Genomic DNA, 18779 nt, shown 5'->3' on the forward strand with positions numbered 1-18779 from the left:
TTACCTCACCTGCTCTGACAGCTCTCAGACACACATGAACCAAAGCCAAAGAGGTTGTAATGATCAGACTCTGGCACACAGGAGAAGTGTCTTCTGACTTCAGAGGGGGATGAGTGATATAATGTGAACAATTGAAACGAAGACCTTCCCTATGAGTATAATAATGTTCTCACACACTAGATGCACGTTATCAAACACCCAGCCTCACTGATTAGTGCAGACTACATCTCACTGACAGATGTTAATCCTTGGATGTTGGTATGGCATTGACACCACAGAGAATGATAAACTTCTTGCAGCTTGCTAGGTTGTGTTTCCATTTGTCTTTCTGTCTGCTTCTTTCCCTCGTGTTCATCTCTGTGGTTCATTTTCTACTCCAACTTTACACTCAAACACTGATTGTTACCATCGTTGTGCATTGCGTACCAAGTATTGTGGTCTCTGTGTATTAACTATTTTGAATCAGAATCAGAATGAGCTTTATTTCCAGGTATTTTTACGCATAAAAGGAATTTGTTTTCATGGCGGAAGTTTCCACAGTGCAACAGAATGACAGTGACGTGAAGACTAGATGTATTATCTTAGAAAGTGTAACAAGCTGTCTATTGCCTTGTTTACTTAGTTTTAATACCATGTTTTTTTTCTGAGCTACATTGTTTGTAAAGTTTTCAAACAATGATTTAGTAAAAATGTACTTGAGTATTGCAGTGTAAACTTCAAGTGATTAAGTAGAAATTACTCAAACTTACCAAGATGATTTTATTTATTCTCTTTTAATTGTACATATTTAATTTAACTTAGTTAAGTAGATTTGACTTAATTCTATATTTACATTTCCTTAAAATATATTTATGCAAAAACTTGCAAAATAAAAATTGTGTGCATTTCACTTTTTAGTTTTTTTTCAGTGTAGCTATAAAATTGTTTTAGCAGCCACACCTTCATTTTTTATTATTTGATTCTGCCCAGCTGATCAAATACCACATCTCTGCCCATATGCTGCTATAGGACCATTAGAGAGACATAAAAACATTTTAATAATTTAATCATGTTTAAAGCAGAAAGAGAAAACTCTTTGAATGAGAAGGTGTGTCCAAACTTTTGGTCTGTACTATATATATATATATATATATATATATATATATATATATATATATATATATATATATATATATATATATATATATATATATATATATATATATATATATAGTATATCATGCATATTCGTCATTTCGTCAACAGTATGTATTAACATTTATGGAATGGCTCTTTCACTTCCATTGTATGTGCCTCACCGTAACCCAGCTTTTTTTTAAATACATTTTTGTGATAATAAACATCATATTTTTTACATAATATTAGCAGGTCTCCATAACCTTCAAAACTATTTCAAATAAATACAAGAATATATATATATATATATATATATATTTTTAAATCAGAGTAAATGGGCTGTACTTTGCCATAATGTTAGCCATAATGTTTGCCATAATGAGTATAGTTACTAAGCAACAGGTGTCGAGCACACACGCACGCATATTCAAACGGATGTGATAGAGCAAACGAAATTGAAAAAAAAAATGAAAAAGCCAGTAAGAGATGGGTAAAATGCTAGTTCCAAATGATAAACAAAAAAAAAAAATGCAATGATGAGATATAACTAAAACTATAGCTCAGCCCCAACTGATAAACAACACAACAGAGCACTTTCTCTTCATCTCAGTAATCTCTGGCCAAACTAAACAAAACAAAACTGGACAGCCCTCTCAACTTCCGCCCCTCACTCAGCTCCTCCCACAGCCTGCTCACCAGTTAATTCTGAATAAAGACACTCATTCTGAATAACCTCAAAATCTTCACTGTAGCATTCCTCTTTCAATTCAGACACTGTTTACGACAATACAGTGCAGCAAATGCAATATTTTACTGCACTGCATATGCGGAAGTCTTTCTGGTTATGTAAAATGCTTCTCTAAACACTTGCACCTTAATAGGGCACAGTTCATGCAGGAAATCATTCTTCTTGTAGTATATATGAAAAAAATTAGACTTTGTATGTTACAGTGTTATTCATTTTGAAACAACTGACAATAGGGATTAAAATTCTTCTGAGCCTTTAAAAATTAAGAAAATAATACCACAGTTAGTTACAGTAAATATATGGATATTAATAACTATCCTTGGCTTTGCACTCATAAAAGATAAGACAACAATTAAGACTACTAATTGTAGTGCTCACAGTACTGTCCTTTTGATCAAACAGGTCCTCATGGCTGGATGTAAATGAGAAGACACCTCAGGACCCGACTGTTCAGTAAGATGTAATTATTGTCTTAATGTTTTCATATCTTCAAGTTTTAATTAATCACTTAGAGTGGTGCCTTGCCTTCATCAAAGCAACAACAGTCCAAAAAACAGTGTAATTTCATTGATTTATGCAGAACTTATTTATCCAATGCATTCTGACTCTTTGTCTTTTACTTTTCCTGTCCATATTTCAAATGTAAACATTTGCATTGTCCCTGATGAGGAGGCATTTGAAAAGTTTACAACCCTTACCTGACATTAATTCTATAATTTAAAAAAATAGTCCATTAAATTTCATATATATATATATATATATATATATATATATATATATATATATATATATATATATATATATATATATATATATATATATATATATATATAAATTTAATTTACATTAAATGCCCAGACAGGAACATTTCTTCTGGCAAGGTTAAGTATGGTCTTCTTTCATTTTTTAAAAATAGCCAACATCTTGTTTTGCTCTTCAAATGGCTAATTTTGTGTACTTAACAGTCCCTTTGAGGATTTAATGTGTGCTTAATAATAAATGTCATGAGAAACATTTCCACAGGCCCAGAGCTCCTATAAAGTGCGTACCACGCAGGCTCTCACTGCGGCTCATTGATTTTATTGTATTTACACCCTTTTTAAACCTGTGATATACATCAGTGTTATCTTTTACAAAGTGAAAGTGAGTTGTGATCTCCTGCTCTTATTTGCAGCGTGTTCTTATTTACCCGTATTACTGGCGCCGTTCCTGGCTGTATTATTTAGTCCTGACAGCAAAGCGCTCAAGGACTTTCCTGAGCGAACTCTCCGTGAAATAACTGCTTACCCCGGCAAAACACCGTGACACAGCAAGCTCTCCCAGCATTACCTCTACTGAGCCCAGGAAAGTACTGATACGAGAGAAAAGGGCTGTAATTGTACTTTAAATAAGAAGTGTGGATTGTTGAGAAGTGCCCAGGGTGCTGTAGCAACCGCTGCCTTGGCTCGGACTGATCATTGAGAACAGACAGCGAAATCTTATCGCGTGCGCTCAAGGTAGACGGAAAACAACTCGAGCGGCGGAGAATCATTCCAATCCCCGTTCGGATTTACTTTCATCCTTGTTTACGTTTAATAAGAGCCGCCTATGCGTCTGCGGCTGAGCGCTTGTTTGATTATTATTTGCTTACACGGTCTCACGCTGCGCAGCTCTTTCATGTCTGTCTGACTCGTACTTTTTCCAAGGATTTCGTCGATGAACTTGTTGCGGTGAGTCCCCTTTAAACCCTCACGGCCTGTGTTGAACTCAGTTTCTAGACTATGGAGGTTCCGGTCAGTCTGGGGGAGGCTTGCGAGTCCCCAGACGCCGTTTTTCACGGACTTTTCCAAAGCGTTTTTCAAAACGTGCGCGTCGCGAGAGCGAACAACCACGAGAGTTTGGACTTTTCTAGCTCCAGAAAGTGCGGCTTCCTGCAGGAGACCGCGTCGAGGGAAATGCGTTTAAGCAAGCTGTCCCCCGGCAGAGGAATAATTTACAGCCCCGAGAAAGAGAGCGAGAGTGCGAGTTTAGTGATGCAGGCGGCGAGCCGTAACGTTATTCAGTTTCTCAGGAGTTCCACGGGAAGCAAAAGCGACGCGTCTCTGTCATCTAGCGGCCCGGGCCGCGCAGATGCCACCGAAAGCAGCGGCAGTCGCGCAGGTTTCTCTCGGGGCGCTGAGAGCGGACAGAAGGGCTGCGGTGCGGTTGAAGTTCACACGCGCGAGTTGGGCTCGAGTCGTGACGCAAGTGTGGCGAGTAGAAGTCGCGCGTGCACCAGCACCAGAACCAGCAGCAGCGGCGACGGCGACAGCAGCAGCAATAGCATCTCGGAGACAGCGCGAGAGCTGTACAAAGCCGTGTCCGTGTCTTTGGGCTTAGCTATGGAGTCCAGCGAACTGGGCGAGGTGGGACCGCACCATGCACCGCCGCCCCTGACCCATGAAAGTAGTAGTGAGGAAATCTATTTGTTCGAAATGCCTTTGCTCAACTGCTCAGTGAGCGAAAAGGAGGCAGGAGGAAAAGACAGAGAGTACGCTCTCGCGGCGGGACGAGACAGAGGCACCGAGCTGCGTGACAGGGACAAAGTGTTTGGGATGTTTAAATGTGACGACCTGGAGCAGCTAGCAGGTGAGGGGACGACCTTGCAGCGCAGCAGCACGTCTCGATCACACTTAACCGCGGATGTACGGGAGCTGCATGAGTTCGGCAGCCTGTCCGGGGACACTGCCAACCTGAGTTCAGAAGGTACGGCAGTAACTACAGAACCAGATATGGATGCAACGCGAGCGGCTTCGTGCCAGTTTGAACAACTGTTGCCCGCGAGCATGACCCATTTCTTGCACCCGGAGCTAGAAAACGGACCTAGCCAGAGCTTCGCGAAGCCCGCGGAGATGTCCGGCGAGTTCGCCGGCCCCGTGGAGGATTACGTGAATCTCTATAATGTCAAAATCAAGGCAGAGATGATGCCCCGTGAACTGAATGACACCTGGGCTTACCCGCATAGGTACACTGAGGACAGTAACGGCCAGTACGGGCATCCCAGTCAGAGGACCACTTACGCATCTGGGCACGAAACGTCTTTTATTTGTAACCCCTATGAGTGCAGCCGAAGCGAGGCTCTGGTTCCGAGGGAGCGACCTCCACCTGAACAGTGGTACCCCAACGGGATGCTGAGCCGTCCCCCTTACCCTAACGTGCCCTGCGTTAAAAACGAGATGGGCAAGTGGGTGGATGTAACTTCATTTGCGGATGGCAGGTAAGAGTCGGCACAGTGGCTGTGTTTTTGAGTGTTTGTCAGTTAATTTAAAAACGGTTTTTGCCAGACTTGTAGATTTTGTAAAATAATTAATTATAGCTTATATTTATTATATTATGATCAATTAATGCCTTAACGAAACTAGCAAGAAACAATGCACAGGATGCACTCATTACATTTTTTAAGAGATCTCCAAACTGCACATACCCAGGGACTTCCCATCCAGATTCTCAGCTACCCCAGGGGCAACCAGAATATTTTTTTTTCTTCAAAACATTTTATGATAACTTTAATTAAAATATGGATATAATATTACGTTAGGCTGCTCATTAGATTATCAGTTCTAAGTTCATTCAAATAGTTAGAAACATATTTGAAATAAAATGCTTTGTTTTATAAATCTTCTCCACATACCCCCTGTAGCCTAGTTCTTTCACATGGACCCCTGGTTTCATGTTCAGTTTCTTTTCTGTATAGGACTGTTCATTATAGGTTTACTATTAATGGATCAGGATCAGTTATGCTTCATGAGCATTTTATTAGCTAGGAATTAAATGTGTAATTCCTGAAGGAAGCGTTAATTTGCTTGAAGTTCCTCTCTTTATGTCTGCAGCCAAGTAAAGCAGTACACAGAGACAGCTGTAGACATTAACACTTTAACACACAGGCCAGCCTCCTCCCTCAGGGTTGCTGGGCTCCAGGGATACTGCCATCAAGGCAACCCCACACGGCCGTGTCCAAACGCAAAGACTCCATGCCAAGAGCCTCAAAGCTCATATCCTTGAACTTCTGCATATTCTTGTACTGAGTCATTCTCTCATTTAATAACTCACAGACACAGGAAAGGGCACATTTTGATTCATACACCGCAACATGCTGGTCCTACTGTCATGCTATGCATTTCAGTTGACAGGCATTTTTAAATTGCATTGACAGTTTATATGATCAAGCACTTATTGTAAATCTACAAATTATTTTAACAGATGTTATAAAATGATTAAAAGCATATGTTAATACACAACACTTTTGCTGCTGTTGAGGTGTGATATGGGTAAGGTTAGGATCAGTTTTGGTGGTATGGGTCGGTTTAAGGGTTGGTTGAGGGGTCAGAAGTTAATAAAGTTTGGGGTCAGTTTGATTATTATAAGGGAACACATTTCAATCTGTTTATATTCTATTGTTTTGATGAATGAGCAAGTATTTTCTTTAAAAAAAGGATTTGTTTCCCCCTATTTATTTATGATTAAAAAATATCCTGTTTAATGATATACTGAAGAGTAGTATGCTGACTATTGAGGCAATAAAAAAATAACAATTTTGCAGCAAAATTACAGTCAGTTATGTCTTTATCAAGCATTCAGCTAAACTTAACCAGACACCCTTTACACAAACCTTGTTACATTAGTTAAAAGTCTAATGCCCATAGAGATACTAAACGATTAGTAAATGTTTATAAGCATTTACAAATGATGAATAGTTTCAACTTTAGATTGGCTTCTGCAAAAACATGATCGAATGATTAATAAATGATTAGTAAAGATGTGAATAGGGTAAATTCAGGTCTTTCAAGACACTTTTTGCCATTGAGATGACTGCTCATAAAGATATTAATGATTAGTAAACCGTTGTAAACATTTGCAAATGACGAACAGTTTCCACTTTAGATGGCCAAAACATGAACAAATAGTTAACAGATTATTTGTTAAGATGGATAAATAGAGGTCTACTCAATAAACGAAGATCAACAGATGAAGATCATATGAAATGAAAGCTTACTGACATTTGTAACCATTTCAATTTACATGAAATATTATGTTAATCATAAGGTAATGTTTAGTAAGTTCATTAATAACATTAACAAGAACCTTATCTTATATTTCTTGCTATGTGAATATATATATATATATATATATATATATATATATATATATATGATCTGTTAAGCATTATATAATGTTATTATAAAGTGTTACCATAAATCTAATTTGACTTGGGGGTTCAATAGACCTGTACAAGCTGTAACAAAAGCAGAACACTGATAAGAAAATATGCAGAGGCTGAAATTAGGCTTTTCCTTAAACTAAGACTACGGAGAAAAACAGTTGCATGCCTTTGAGTGAGCGTTGGATGCTTCAATCTGAACCATAGTTAAGCAAGCATTTTGTCCGAGGCTGTTTAAGTCTATACAGAGTGTGTTTTTTTCCTGAAAGGAATTTGAGATTAGTTGTGTGTTTAACCTTTGAATTTCATGGGTTTGAGTTGGAGGCAAAACCACTTGATCTTTGTGAAAAATACCGGTTCACCCGGACACCAGCCACAACATGAAACTGACACACAGAGAACAAAATAATGAGACCAAGTGAGCGAGACTTCAGACTGGTCTTGACCTAATATCATACATAATGAATCATCTTAACATAAATCTAACAACATGAAGCCACATTTATGAAGAAAAATTAGTTTGTGAACAGCATATCAAAGTTCTAGGGTACACAGTTTACATTTGAGTAAGAATTGTTCATACTTAGGCTACATATACAGTTTAAAATATTAATGGTTTGTGATCTACTTAATCAATAGCTTGTTCTTTTCTTTTCTTTTTTTAAATAACGTTTTTAAGGAGCAGTGAGTTTGATGATTGGATGGTGCAAAAATAGAAAAACTATTTTTCATTTTTGAGGGGGAAGGGGGGTCAAGAGAGTTTTCGTGTACATGTGTCTCTGTTATGTAATAATCTGAAGTACACCGTGGTCAAATTCAGTTCTGGTCAAACAACATTCCAAACAAGGCAAAGGTTCCTTACAAAGCGTTCTAGGTAGAACCAACATATGGGGCTTGTACCGAGAACCCTAAAAGAGTTCACTGTTGAATTCTGAGAACCCTCTGTCAGTATTTTTATTTGCACTTACATTGACTATTTTAGTTGTAGTTATAGCAATCCTATTTAAAGTGTGCCTTATGTGCTGAACTGCACACCGACAGTGCTTAGAACAAATGATAGCTTAAAAGGATAGTTCATTCAACAATGAAAATTCTATCATGATTTTTACATTTTCATGTCATTTCAAACATCTGTGACTTCCTTTTCTGTGGAACATGAAATATATTGTCTTTTGTTTGTGCATACAGTGAAGTCAGTGGGCTTTCTTCACAATCTTCTACTGTGTTCAGCAGAAGAAAGAAAGTCATACAGGTTTGAATTGCGATATACAGTATATATCTTAGCATTACTGAAACCAATCACAACTAGTTTACCTCAGATCTTGAAAATAAATATGAATATAAATATAAAGCAAATATATAGGCTATAGGTCAAAATTGCGGGCACAATGCCGACCAACAAGTGCTGTTATTCTGGTTCAGATGGAACATGCTGGGTGCAGATGTTATCATTTTTTCTAGCATCTGAGATCTGATGTCTTTTTCTGTAAATAATTAGTTGCTCTGCTGTTACATTGTTTTAGGGGTTGTAGTGATAGGTGTGCTGAATTACAACATGCTGAGCTGTCTCTGTTAGATGCCGCGTAGTAAGTCATGATTGATACCATCTTCCCTTGATTATCAGCCATTGAATGAGATTATTGTTTCAGGATCTACTGAGGCTATACAGAATATGCTGTACAGGCCAATGTGCTTACATCCATAACAGATTCCTTTGTATTTAATTTATATATATATATATATATATATATATATATATATATATATATATATATATATATATATATATATATATATATATATATATATATATATATATATATATATATAAATTATTTTGTTTGAGTATATTAAATAAAAAAAATGTGTTCAAGACAAATAATATATTGATATAAGGAAAAAAATGTGTAAGGTAGATTTGCTCATTTTTTAAATGTAAAAATGATGAATGCTATACTTTGTGTGCAAAAATGGTTTTGAATGGTATTGAAGTGCCATTACCAATGGGGTTCCCCATGCTCAGTGATCTGACAAGTCTATAACGAAATTTGTTTTTTAAATTAGCATTTTTTTTAATCAATCAGCTGTTTTATATATTGTACATGTACATTGTATATTGTAATGCATGCCTTATTGTGACCTGTTGCTTAATTGAAGTGCACAGAGCTACAAATCTATTTATGGAAAATTTGGTTGTTAATAGTTCCACATTTTTTAACAAAAGTGTACATTCAAGTCAGCTATTGACAGCAAACAGGCGTGGTTACAGCTCACATAGGGTGGTGTGTCATATCTCTTTCTCCTGTTGCCTTTGGCTTTCTAAAGAGTATTCGTCATTACTCGCTGGAGCAGTGTCAGATGGCTAATGCACCTTTTCTTTACAGGACTGTCGACGTTGTTATTGTTGTATTCATTTAGTAATTACATTTTTTTTTTTACAATTGTTCCCAAAAATTAGAATCATTTTTTGTCGTAGAAAGAGAAAGTCAGTAAGAGAGCCCTAAAATTTTTTTTTTGTTTTTGTTTTTGTTTTATATATTAGTAAAAAAAAAAAAATTAATTGCCATCTGAATTTTAATGTTTTGTGTACTCAGGTTTTGTTCTGGCAGATTTTAATGGCTTTGGCTGGGGGAATAAATTCAAATCAATAAGAACATCCAAATGTCAATGAGAGAAAAAACAACATTTATGAACTTATGAGTTATAAGTCAGTTTTCCATTAATGGTCAGATTTTAGCAAACATTATCAAGTATAATTCTGACAGGCTTACACTCAAGGTTAATGTGCTTTTAAAAAACCACAGCACAAGCAAATAATATTAAAAGTTTAGGAATTAAAAACCTAAACGTTAATATTTGAATATTGACATTTTACTTTTTTTTTGAGGATTCTGGGTCATATATAATTGTGATATTCTATAGAAGAAGATAAAAAAATGACATAAATGCTGATTAAATAAGCAGATTAAACGGACTGATCTTTAAAAGTAATATTCTTCACCCCCTTCACCATTTCTCACTGTTCTGTGTATCTGTTCTATATAACGTGTAACTCTACAAAGTATGTGATGCTGCCAGAGACAGGCTTCTTTTGGAAGCTCTGTGTGATAAGGCTTAATGCTGTGTGTGTTAGTGCACACATAACAGTTTAGTGTATCCAGTGACAGACTTCACACATAACATATTGGGGCAAATTCACTAAATAGTTTATGGGCTGTATTTTAACACGAAAAACCTATATATAGCACTGTATTTCAATAAAGTCACTGTTATTCTCTGAGGGGAAACACACTTCTTTCTATGTATATTAGACTCATTATAGATTCGATCTTTCTTCAAAAAGTCAGTTCTATTTGTGGTAAGCAGTCGGTAAACTGACTTTCATTTGATACAAATGTTTGTTTGGATTTTTTGGGTCATGACAGTACGATAGTTATTCATCAAAGGATGATCAAATTATGGAAATGATGGTTATAATCGTGCATGGTGTTTTGTGGTTTAGTTGGGCACACCTACTGATTCAAGTGTCTGAATTGCTGTGGCGGAGGGACTGTAAAAACTTGTCAGATAGCAAAAATTTGCTTCATGTGGTAACAACTAATGAACCTTTTCTTCTTTATTCAAAAACAACATTTCATGTCACATAAATCGCCCTTACTACTTTAGGTTACACCAAGGTTAAATTATGAAGAAAATAAAAGGGAATGAAAGTTAAAAATGATCAATTCTGAAGTCATTTTCATATATTTTATATGCAGTACAAAAGTTTGGGGTCAGTAGTTTTTTTATTATTATTTTTTATTTAAGAAATGCATACTGTAGAACTTTAATATTTAGGAAGGACCAATTAAATAGCTAAAATTTGAAGAGTGAAGAATTCTAAATTTTTAACAAAATAAATACTGATATTTTAAGCTTTCTTTATCAAAGGATCCTTAAATCTACCATCACAGGAATAAATAACTTTAAAATAGGGATGGGCAAAATATTATCACAATATTAATTTACCATTAATGCGGAAGGAAATGCTTTTCACATGTCTGTTAGACCTTGAGAATGAATGTGAACATGTAAACCTTTAATTTAGGTCTTTATGAAATCCATTTAATATTTCCCTAAATTCTTTATTATCAATTTTCTTTCAGGAATACTGTGTTTTATGATTTAATACAAATCAGAAATGGCGCACAATTAAGTTAATTAATAAATCTTTAAAATGTTTGTTGAATAAAATGCTGCTCAACAGAACTGTATAAATTAAACCATGGGTTAAAAAATATCTTGGTTGCATGATATTACTTAAAAATTATATTTTAATATTAGTACTTTTTGAAGTACATTTTAGTAAACAGTAGTAATATATGTCTGCCATAATTTCTTCAAGTTAAACCAAACCTATTTTGGCAGTCTCTGTAGAAGTAGTTTATGTGTTCATGTCCTCATATATTGAAACGGCAGATGCTGAATCACCATAAGCGTCATGTCTGTTGTAGTAAACTATGCCACTCCTTCACACAGAGATGCACAGAACATGAAGACTTATTTTGCGACAGTTGTTTTATTTGTGCTGTGTGATTGGCTGTTAATAAACAACAATTTCAGCAGGGATGGAAGTGAAAGTGACGTGACATACACCCAAGTATGATGACCCATACTCAGAATTGGTGCTCTGCATTTAACCCATCTAAAGTGCACACACACAGCAGTGAACACACACAAACCATGAACACACACCTGGAGCAGTTGGCAGCCATTTATGCTGCAGCACCCGGGAAGCAGTTGGGGGATCGGTGCTTTGCTCAATGGCCCCTAAGTCATGGTATTGCGGGCCCAAGACTTGAACCAACAACCCTAGGGTTAGGAATCAAACTTTCTAATCACTAGGCCACAACTTCCCCCTTCCCCTTTCCCCCTTCCCCCGGATGATGTCATTATAGCATTTGCATGCATTATGTGCTGTTATACAGAACTTAATACTCTCAATATATGGGAAAATACTTAGTGTTTTGAAAAGAGTAAGGAAAAGGAAGAGTAAAAGAGACGTTCTTTACATTTTAAAATATTTTATCCCCAGTGGTAATTATTATATTAAGATGTCTTTCAAAAAGGTGAAGGACTGAAGTTTTAAACTTGTTCAGCACTTTTAGATGCTTACACACATGAATGCCCACACACACATCAAATGAATTGGCTGTGCACACATTCAGCACACAGTGCAGCTGGCAGAATAATTTTGGGATCTAACCTTTCCGCATTGTCATCTTGTCAACATGGGTGCTTATTTGCATAATTCAAGAATGTCGAAAAACGTTCTCATTTTGTTATACTGTACGTGAATCTTTATAGCAGCCCTGCTTTGTGCTTCACCCAGTGCCTCACACATACTTTAATGGGTTTTAACAACTACATGGTTGCGTGATGTTTTCATCCACAGAGCAACTCAAAAATAGTCATTTATGATATTAATATCATTTTCAAACAGAAATGTTAAGTGAGAAATCCTACTACTTGCATGAGCCCCAGGCTGAGTGTCAGTAATCATGTGACATGCCTTGAGTTGCACAAGATTCCTTTTGTGTTAAAATTGAATTTAATTGTTTCCTCGTTCAAAACGGTAACGTTTTACATGCTGTTTCTTGTCCTAAGTAACGTCTGAAATGGATGGACTCAAATTTTAGCTGCAATGTCAAACTATTCTCAGCTTATCAAAAGTCTTATTGTAAGTTTTTAGTGTGAATGTCTCTTGGTAACATTACTTAAATCTATGCATGTTTTGTCCAGAGCCCTCCATCTGGACCAGCTCAGGCCCTCCCCGTGGTGTTGCATCAGAGGTCTTGACTAGAAGGATTTAATCAGGGCCGCTCTGAGGGTGTTCTGTCTCTTTGTCCCCCTTCCCCGATGACCTATTTGTTTACCCTTGAGTCCTTTCCCTTGGATCATTATTGCTTTTTTTAAAAAACACACCTGACATGCAGCACACTCACACACACCAATACTGGGAAAATGTTTTTAAAAAAAAGGGCCTCTTTTATTTAATTGGATCCGTGTGTATGTGTGTGACTATAGACACCGACATATGTTTCTGCCAGTGAGTGCCCGCCCTCCCTAACAACCCTTATCTGAGGAAAAACATGTACAGGTTTTTTTAAAAAAAAAAAGTATTTATTTGTTTGTTTGCAAAGACCAAATGGATTATCAACCAATATATAATTGATTGAACAAATGATAATTGGTATCATTACTCAATACCTAGTTACATTTAAGTTTTTCAAGAGTTATGCCCTCAGTCTTCTCAGTGCGATAATGAGTGATTTGTGTCACACAAAGTAAAAAACGTGGGTGTATTGTTGGACATTCAACAGTCATATTGTTATTAAAAAAAAAATATATTTTTCTTAGAATTCATTTAACATTGGCTGGCCAATTATCACATTATTTTTTCCTTACCAGAGGTGTTGAAAGTTTCACGTTGGAGTCCATTCTGCATACTGGTTTTTTAAATAACAGACATAAAATTAAGAAAAAAAATCAAAAGATGCACAAGTATATCGGATGAAGTATAGGTTTTCACTCCAAATAGAGATTTTCACAGAGAAATTTACAAATGTCTGTCAAATGGCTGATTTCGGGAATTGAAAAAACGAAACTCCTTGAAATGGCCACTCAAAAGAGGCATTTGTGAGTATTAAAACCGTCTCAGTTATGTATGTAACCCTAGTTCCTTGATCGAGGGAACAAAGACGTTATGTTGTGATAACATATTGGGGTCTCATTTGGGAGCATGAGGTCCTGTTGCACGTAGTTCCCCAGCCCATATTGGAGGCATTTTTTGTCAATGACATGTTGGGACACTTGTTCTAAGGGCACCCTAGCCCATGGAAAAGCAAGGTCTGACGAGGCGCTGAATAGGCAGCGACACAGCAGTGTAATGGTGACTGGATGTGTACTGCAGCATCATGCCCATCTCGAGACTCAGAAGTGTAACCAGCGATGAAGTGATCTCATATGAAGAAATCCGAGCGGCGTGACTGTGGCTGTGGATGCCATATGCCCCAGGAGCCTCTGAAAATGTTTCAGTGGTACTACTATCCTTCCTCTGAAGGAACTCAGGCAGTTCAGCATGACTAAGCACGTTCGTTGATGAGTTGTGCCGTCATACTCACTGAGTCTAACTCAATACTGAGATAAGAGATTATCTGCACAGGGGAAAGCTTGCTCTTCTCTTGAATGACCTGAAGTCCCAACAGACTGAGGTGCTGAAGAACCAGGTCCCTGAGATTGCACAACTCCTTTCGTGACCGGGCCTTAATGAGAATCCTGATGCCCACTTGCCATAGTGGCGCAAGGTCGCCCTCCAGGACTTTCGTGGAGTGATGGGGGGAAAGGGAGAGCCCGAAGGGGAGGACCTTGAACTGCAATACCCGACCCTCAAATTCAATCAATCCTGGGCTTGAATGCATTTGGTGATATGTTTCTGCATCAACATCTTGAACGGGAACATGGGAAGGGCCTGATTCAAGACTTGCAGATCCAAAACCCCTTCATCATCTTGGCTAGAGGGACTGGATAGATTGCATCCTTGGCCAACAGGACAGCAATCTCCTCGCACAAGACAGAGGCATCTCAGACTGCCATCGAAGTCTCAAGAATGCCATTGAACTTTGGAGGTCGCTTGGTGAACTTTAATCATGTAGCTGTGTTGAACCATCCAAATGAGCCAGCATGAAAAGTTGAGCAGCACAAGCCACATTCCCAAATTCCTTATGAGTGGCTCCAAAGGAGCAATCGATGTACTCAGGAGTAATCGGGAGTTGTGCTTGGCGGCCCACAAGGCCTCGTGTTCTGAGTCATCACAGCAAAACTCCCCGTGTCCCCAGAGGGACTGGCCAGAGACACTTGGCGAAGCGTTGCATCTTTAAACAACAATCTCTTGGTCACTAGCGATAGGGGGTGTCGTGAGTGAGAGTGAGGAAGCAGTGCGTCACTGACTGTTGAGCCACGAGCTTTTGCAAAAAGGAGGAAAAGGAAACTGCTCTTTCTTTGATAATGTGGTTACCACTGGCCTTTTGAGCCAGCGGTAGAACAAAAAAAGAAAAGGAAACAAAAGATTCTCTGCCGGTCCTCCTCTAACACATCTCTGGGTTGCCATGTCAGGGCCGCTTCATCTTCTTGGAGGAATTAGTGGCTAAGCGCAGCACAGGGGGTGCCGCTCACCTGCTTTGTGCTCAACGTGCCAGCCTTAGTGGTGTCTCAGCGTGGGGCAGAGCTAGAGTTGAGGATGCAGGAGGGCTCCCATGGTGATGAGCAAGCATGGACACGCCCGGTGATGGAAAGGTGGCTTCTGGAGGATCTCGTCAGGGCAAGAAGTGCTGAATGGCCTCTGTCTGATTTTGTACTCCTGAGAACTGCTAGGTAAAGACTTCGACAGTGTCTCCGAAAAGGCCAGCCTGAGAGATGGGAGAGTCAAAAAAGCATACTTTGTCAATGTCTCTCATCTCGGGCCAGGTTAAGCCAGAGATAGTGCTCCTGCACAACCAGAGTGGACATCCTCTTCCCAAGGGACCCGTGCTGTGACTTTTGTTGCTTGGAGGGCAAAGTCAGTTGCCCTGCACATCTCCTGCATCAACCTTGGTCTACCTGCAAGATAGCCATGGCATGCAGGGCAGAGGCAGCTTAGCCACGCAGCACTGTAAGCTTTTGCAGTGAGAGCCGCCGACAGCTTACAGGCTTTGGATGAGAGATGTCGATGATTCCTCTAAGTGGCAACGTTTGCGGTTTTGTAGTCACCTCCAGCCCAATCCTCACAGCTGCCCGGACAAGCATGGTTGACAACTCTCCGATTCGGCAGTGGTGGCAACACCCGAGGGGGACAGCCCCGTCAAATCTTCATTCCCAGAGGCCAATAACCCATCTCTCGATGCTGTGATTGACATCTGCATGCCCACTGAATGAGACACTGGGAATGCCACAAGATGGCAAAGCAGAATCATCTGGCAACCACACAGGACATGCGTTGCAGGAAGAGTGAGAGATCCATGGGGTGTGGCCTGGTGGAGAAGCTCTCAATGTTCCCCTCAAATCTCCCAGAGCACTAGCCGACGGACCTCTGTTCATGGCAGATCAGATTCTTTTAGAGGAAACTGTTTTTTTAGTCGAAACGCCCAGGGGATTCGCTGCTGACAGGGTCACTGTAATATTCTGTAATGTGTCGTAATACCAACCAAAAACAGCCTCTTCTTGTAAAAAAAAAAAAGAAGTATGGTTTTGTAGTAAGGTAACACCATGTACTACTCAGCTCCGAAGTAAAAATCTAATAAAGGGATGCACGCTGTCGCCTTGTATGCCTCTGTGGACAGGGAGTGGCTCAGCATGCAAAATCCACTAGCCAATTCTCATTGCCGTTTTGCTTAAATTCAGAGATGATTGGGCTTCCAAGTGAGACCCCAATATGTCATCAGGACATAACTCATAGTGACCAAAAGATATGGAATGGCAGGTTAACAATGTGAGTTCCAAATTTTTTTATTTTTTTTTTGATGGGTCAAAGTTAATAGAGAATATTTCATTTAATGTTTTTACATGTTTTTTGGGTGCTGATCCATTCCCATTGGTTGTTGAGGGATTGGCACTTGTGTGTGTGACTCTCCGATAAGTTGTATACCTGATTTTCAGTAAGTGTTGATGAAGTAAGTGACAAATTTGAGTTGTTAGCGTAACCCGAGACCATTTAATCACCTGTGAACCTAATCACCTATGGAAACACCACAGGACACACATGCAAACACAGTCATCTCACCTATAAATGTGTTACAATTCTCACATCACTGTCACCTTACACATATACATAGACTATTTTTACAGCCTAATGAAGGACCCTGAAAACTTGTGTGTTTCTTGAGTTCACCTGCAAGGGATTGACGGCAATTCTGGATCTGTGTTCAATTCAGAATTGAAAAATCTATTTTTATTTATAACCTGGAATGAGTGTTGAATTGGCCATTAATGAACAGTACTCTCTTTCACCCTCAATATTCATGGCTGAAGTGCCCTTGAGTAAGACACTGAAACCCCAGTTGCTCCCAGTGTGCTGGATAGCTGCCCACTGCTCCGGGTGTGTGTTCACTTCTCACTGCTATGTGTGTGTGCACTTGGATGGGTTAAATGCAGATCACCAATTCCGATTATGGGTCACCATACTTAGCAAATGTCAGTTTTTCACTTTTATGGATTCCAGTTGTTGCAATTATGCATCTTGTTTAATATCTCAGTTTAAATTCTGCAATTTAATAGGAATTTAAAAGGTACTGCCAATTTAATTTGAATTTGTGCAAAACTCTGCCTCTATATTTTACATGAAATAAATATTTGTTAAATGGACTGTTCACCCAAAAATGGATATTCTGCCACCACTTTGAGTGATATTCTTTCTTCAGTGGACTGCATACATGCAGCATTCAAATGCATATCTGAAGACCTAAAAATTACTTTAGGTAGGTTAATGTAATTGTTAATTTATAATTTCTAAATTCAAAGGAACATAAATATAATACTCAAACAAATTTTCTTAATTTACTTGAATACGTTTAAATGTTACCACATGAAACAATTGATGTTACCTGTTTTTTTATTTTATTTTTTGTAGCAGAATATCCAAGCTGAATTGTCTTGTACAGTGAAAGTGGATGGAGACCAGGGTTTGTCAAGCATCTTGAACATCCTGCTATAAATAACTGACTTTATGTTCCACTGAAGTCATATGGGTTTTTAAAGATATGAGGGCGAGTAAATTATTTAGAGAAAGAAAGAAAGAAGCAAATTAACAATTTGAATCTCTTTTGGTGCTGATGAAATGTGCTTATGCTCACTTGTTTGTCTTTGATTAATGGTTCACTGTGAAGAAATTTGTAGATTATTCATAACTCATAATGTAAGTGTATGATTTCATTATCATATAACTGTAACTGAAATAAAAGAGACAGGGAGAGAAAAGGAAAGGAAGGGAGGAAGGGAGAGAAGAAGTGAAAGAGAGGGCATGTATGTTAGTGTTTGTTATATGTGATCGTCCTTGTGAGTACCCTTGACATCTCATGTCACTGAATATAATTATGTCTGTACTTTGTGTCCAATCAACTTTTTGGTTGTAGTGCAGTTCTCGTCTCTCTATCACACACAAACTTGTACCCACTCGATCTTAAAGGTATACTGCACCCAAAAATGTTTTAAATCATTAATCATTAACCCCCATGTCGTTCCAAACTCGTAAAAGCTTTGTTTGTCTTGACAATTTAAAGCTGTGTTTCTACCGCTGGAACTTTACCCAGGAACTGGGGACTTTGGGCTGGTACTCTGTGTGTTTCCACCGCGGGAACCAGGATCTAAATAAAGTTCTGGGTCTCAGTCCCTGCTTTGGAGGTAGTACTTTTTCAAAGTTCTGGAACTTTTGGGGGTGGGACTTGGGCGCTAAACATGCTGACTTGTTGAGTTCAAGCAGCAATGTGATTTCAACCACTATTTATTTGGAGAATTTTGAAAATATTACTGTTATTGTGTCAAAGGTAGTTTTAAAAGTATTTCAGGCGAGAATGTAGTTCTCAAAAATTTCAAATCTGCGGTTTATTTATAAAGACAGCATCTATTTAAAAATGTGTTTCACCAATTTTGGAGATGCTATCAGTGGGAGCTAAGTGCTCATGTGTCCGTCTAGTGCACTCTCAACTCGGCTAGTAGTTCTGTCATTTG

General features: G+C 38.3%; 1 protein-coding gene across 1 annotated transcript in view; it reads left to right on the forward strand.

Annotated features, from left to right (window-relative positions):
• Nucleotides 1-3008: 3008 nt before the first annotated feature.
• ar (androgen receptor) overlaps nucleotides 3009-18779 on the forward strand; it is a 69314-nt gene continuing 53543 nt past the window's right edge. Inside the window, exon 1 of the mRNA XM_026248881.1 lies at nucleotides 3009-5099. Within this exon, the coding sequence (XP_026104666.1) occupies nucleotides 3625-5099 (1475 nt within the window). The 5' untranslated portion in view covers nucleotides 3009-3624. The remainder of the gene's footprint in view (nucleotides 5100-18779) is intronic.

The sequence above is a fragment of the Carassius auratus genome, chromosome 5 (assembly GCF_003368295.1).
Source record: "Carassius auratus strain Wakin chromosome 5, ASM336829v1, whole genome shotgun sequence".
In the NCBI taxonomy this organism is placed as follows: Eukaryota; Metazoa; Chordata; class Actinopteri; order Cypriniformes; family Cyprinidae; genus Carassius; species Carassius auratus.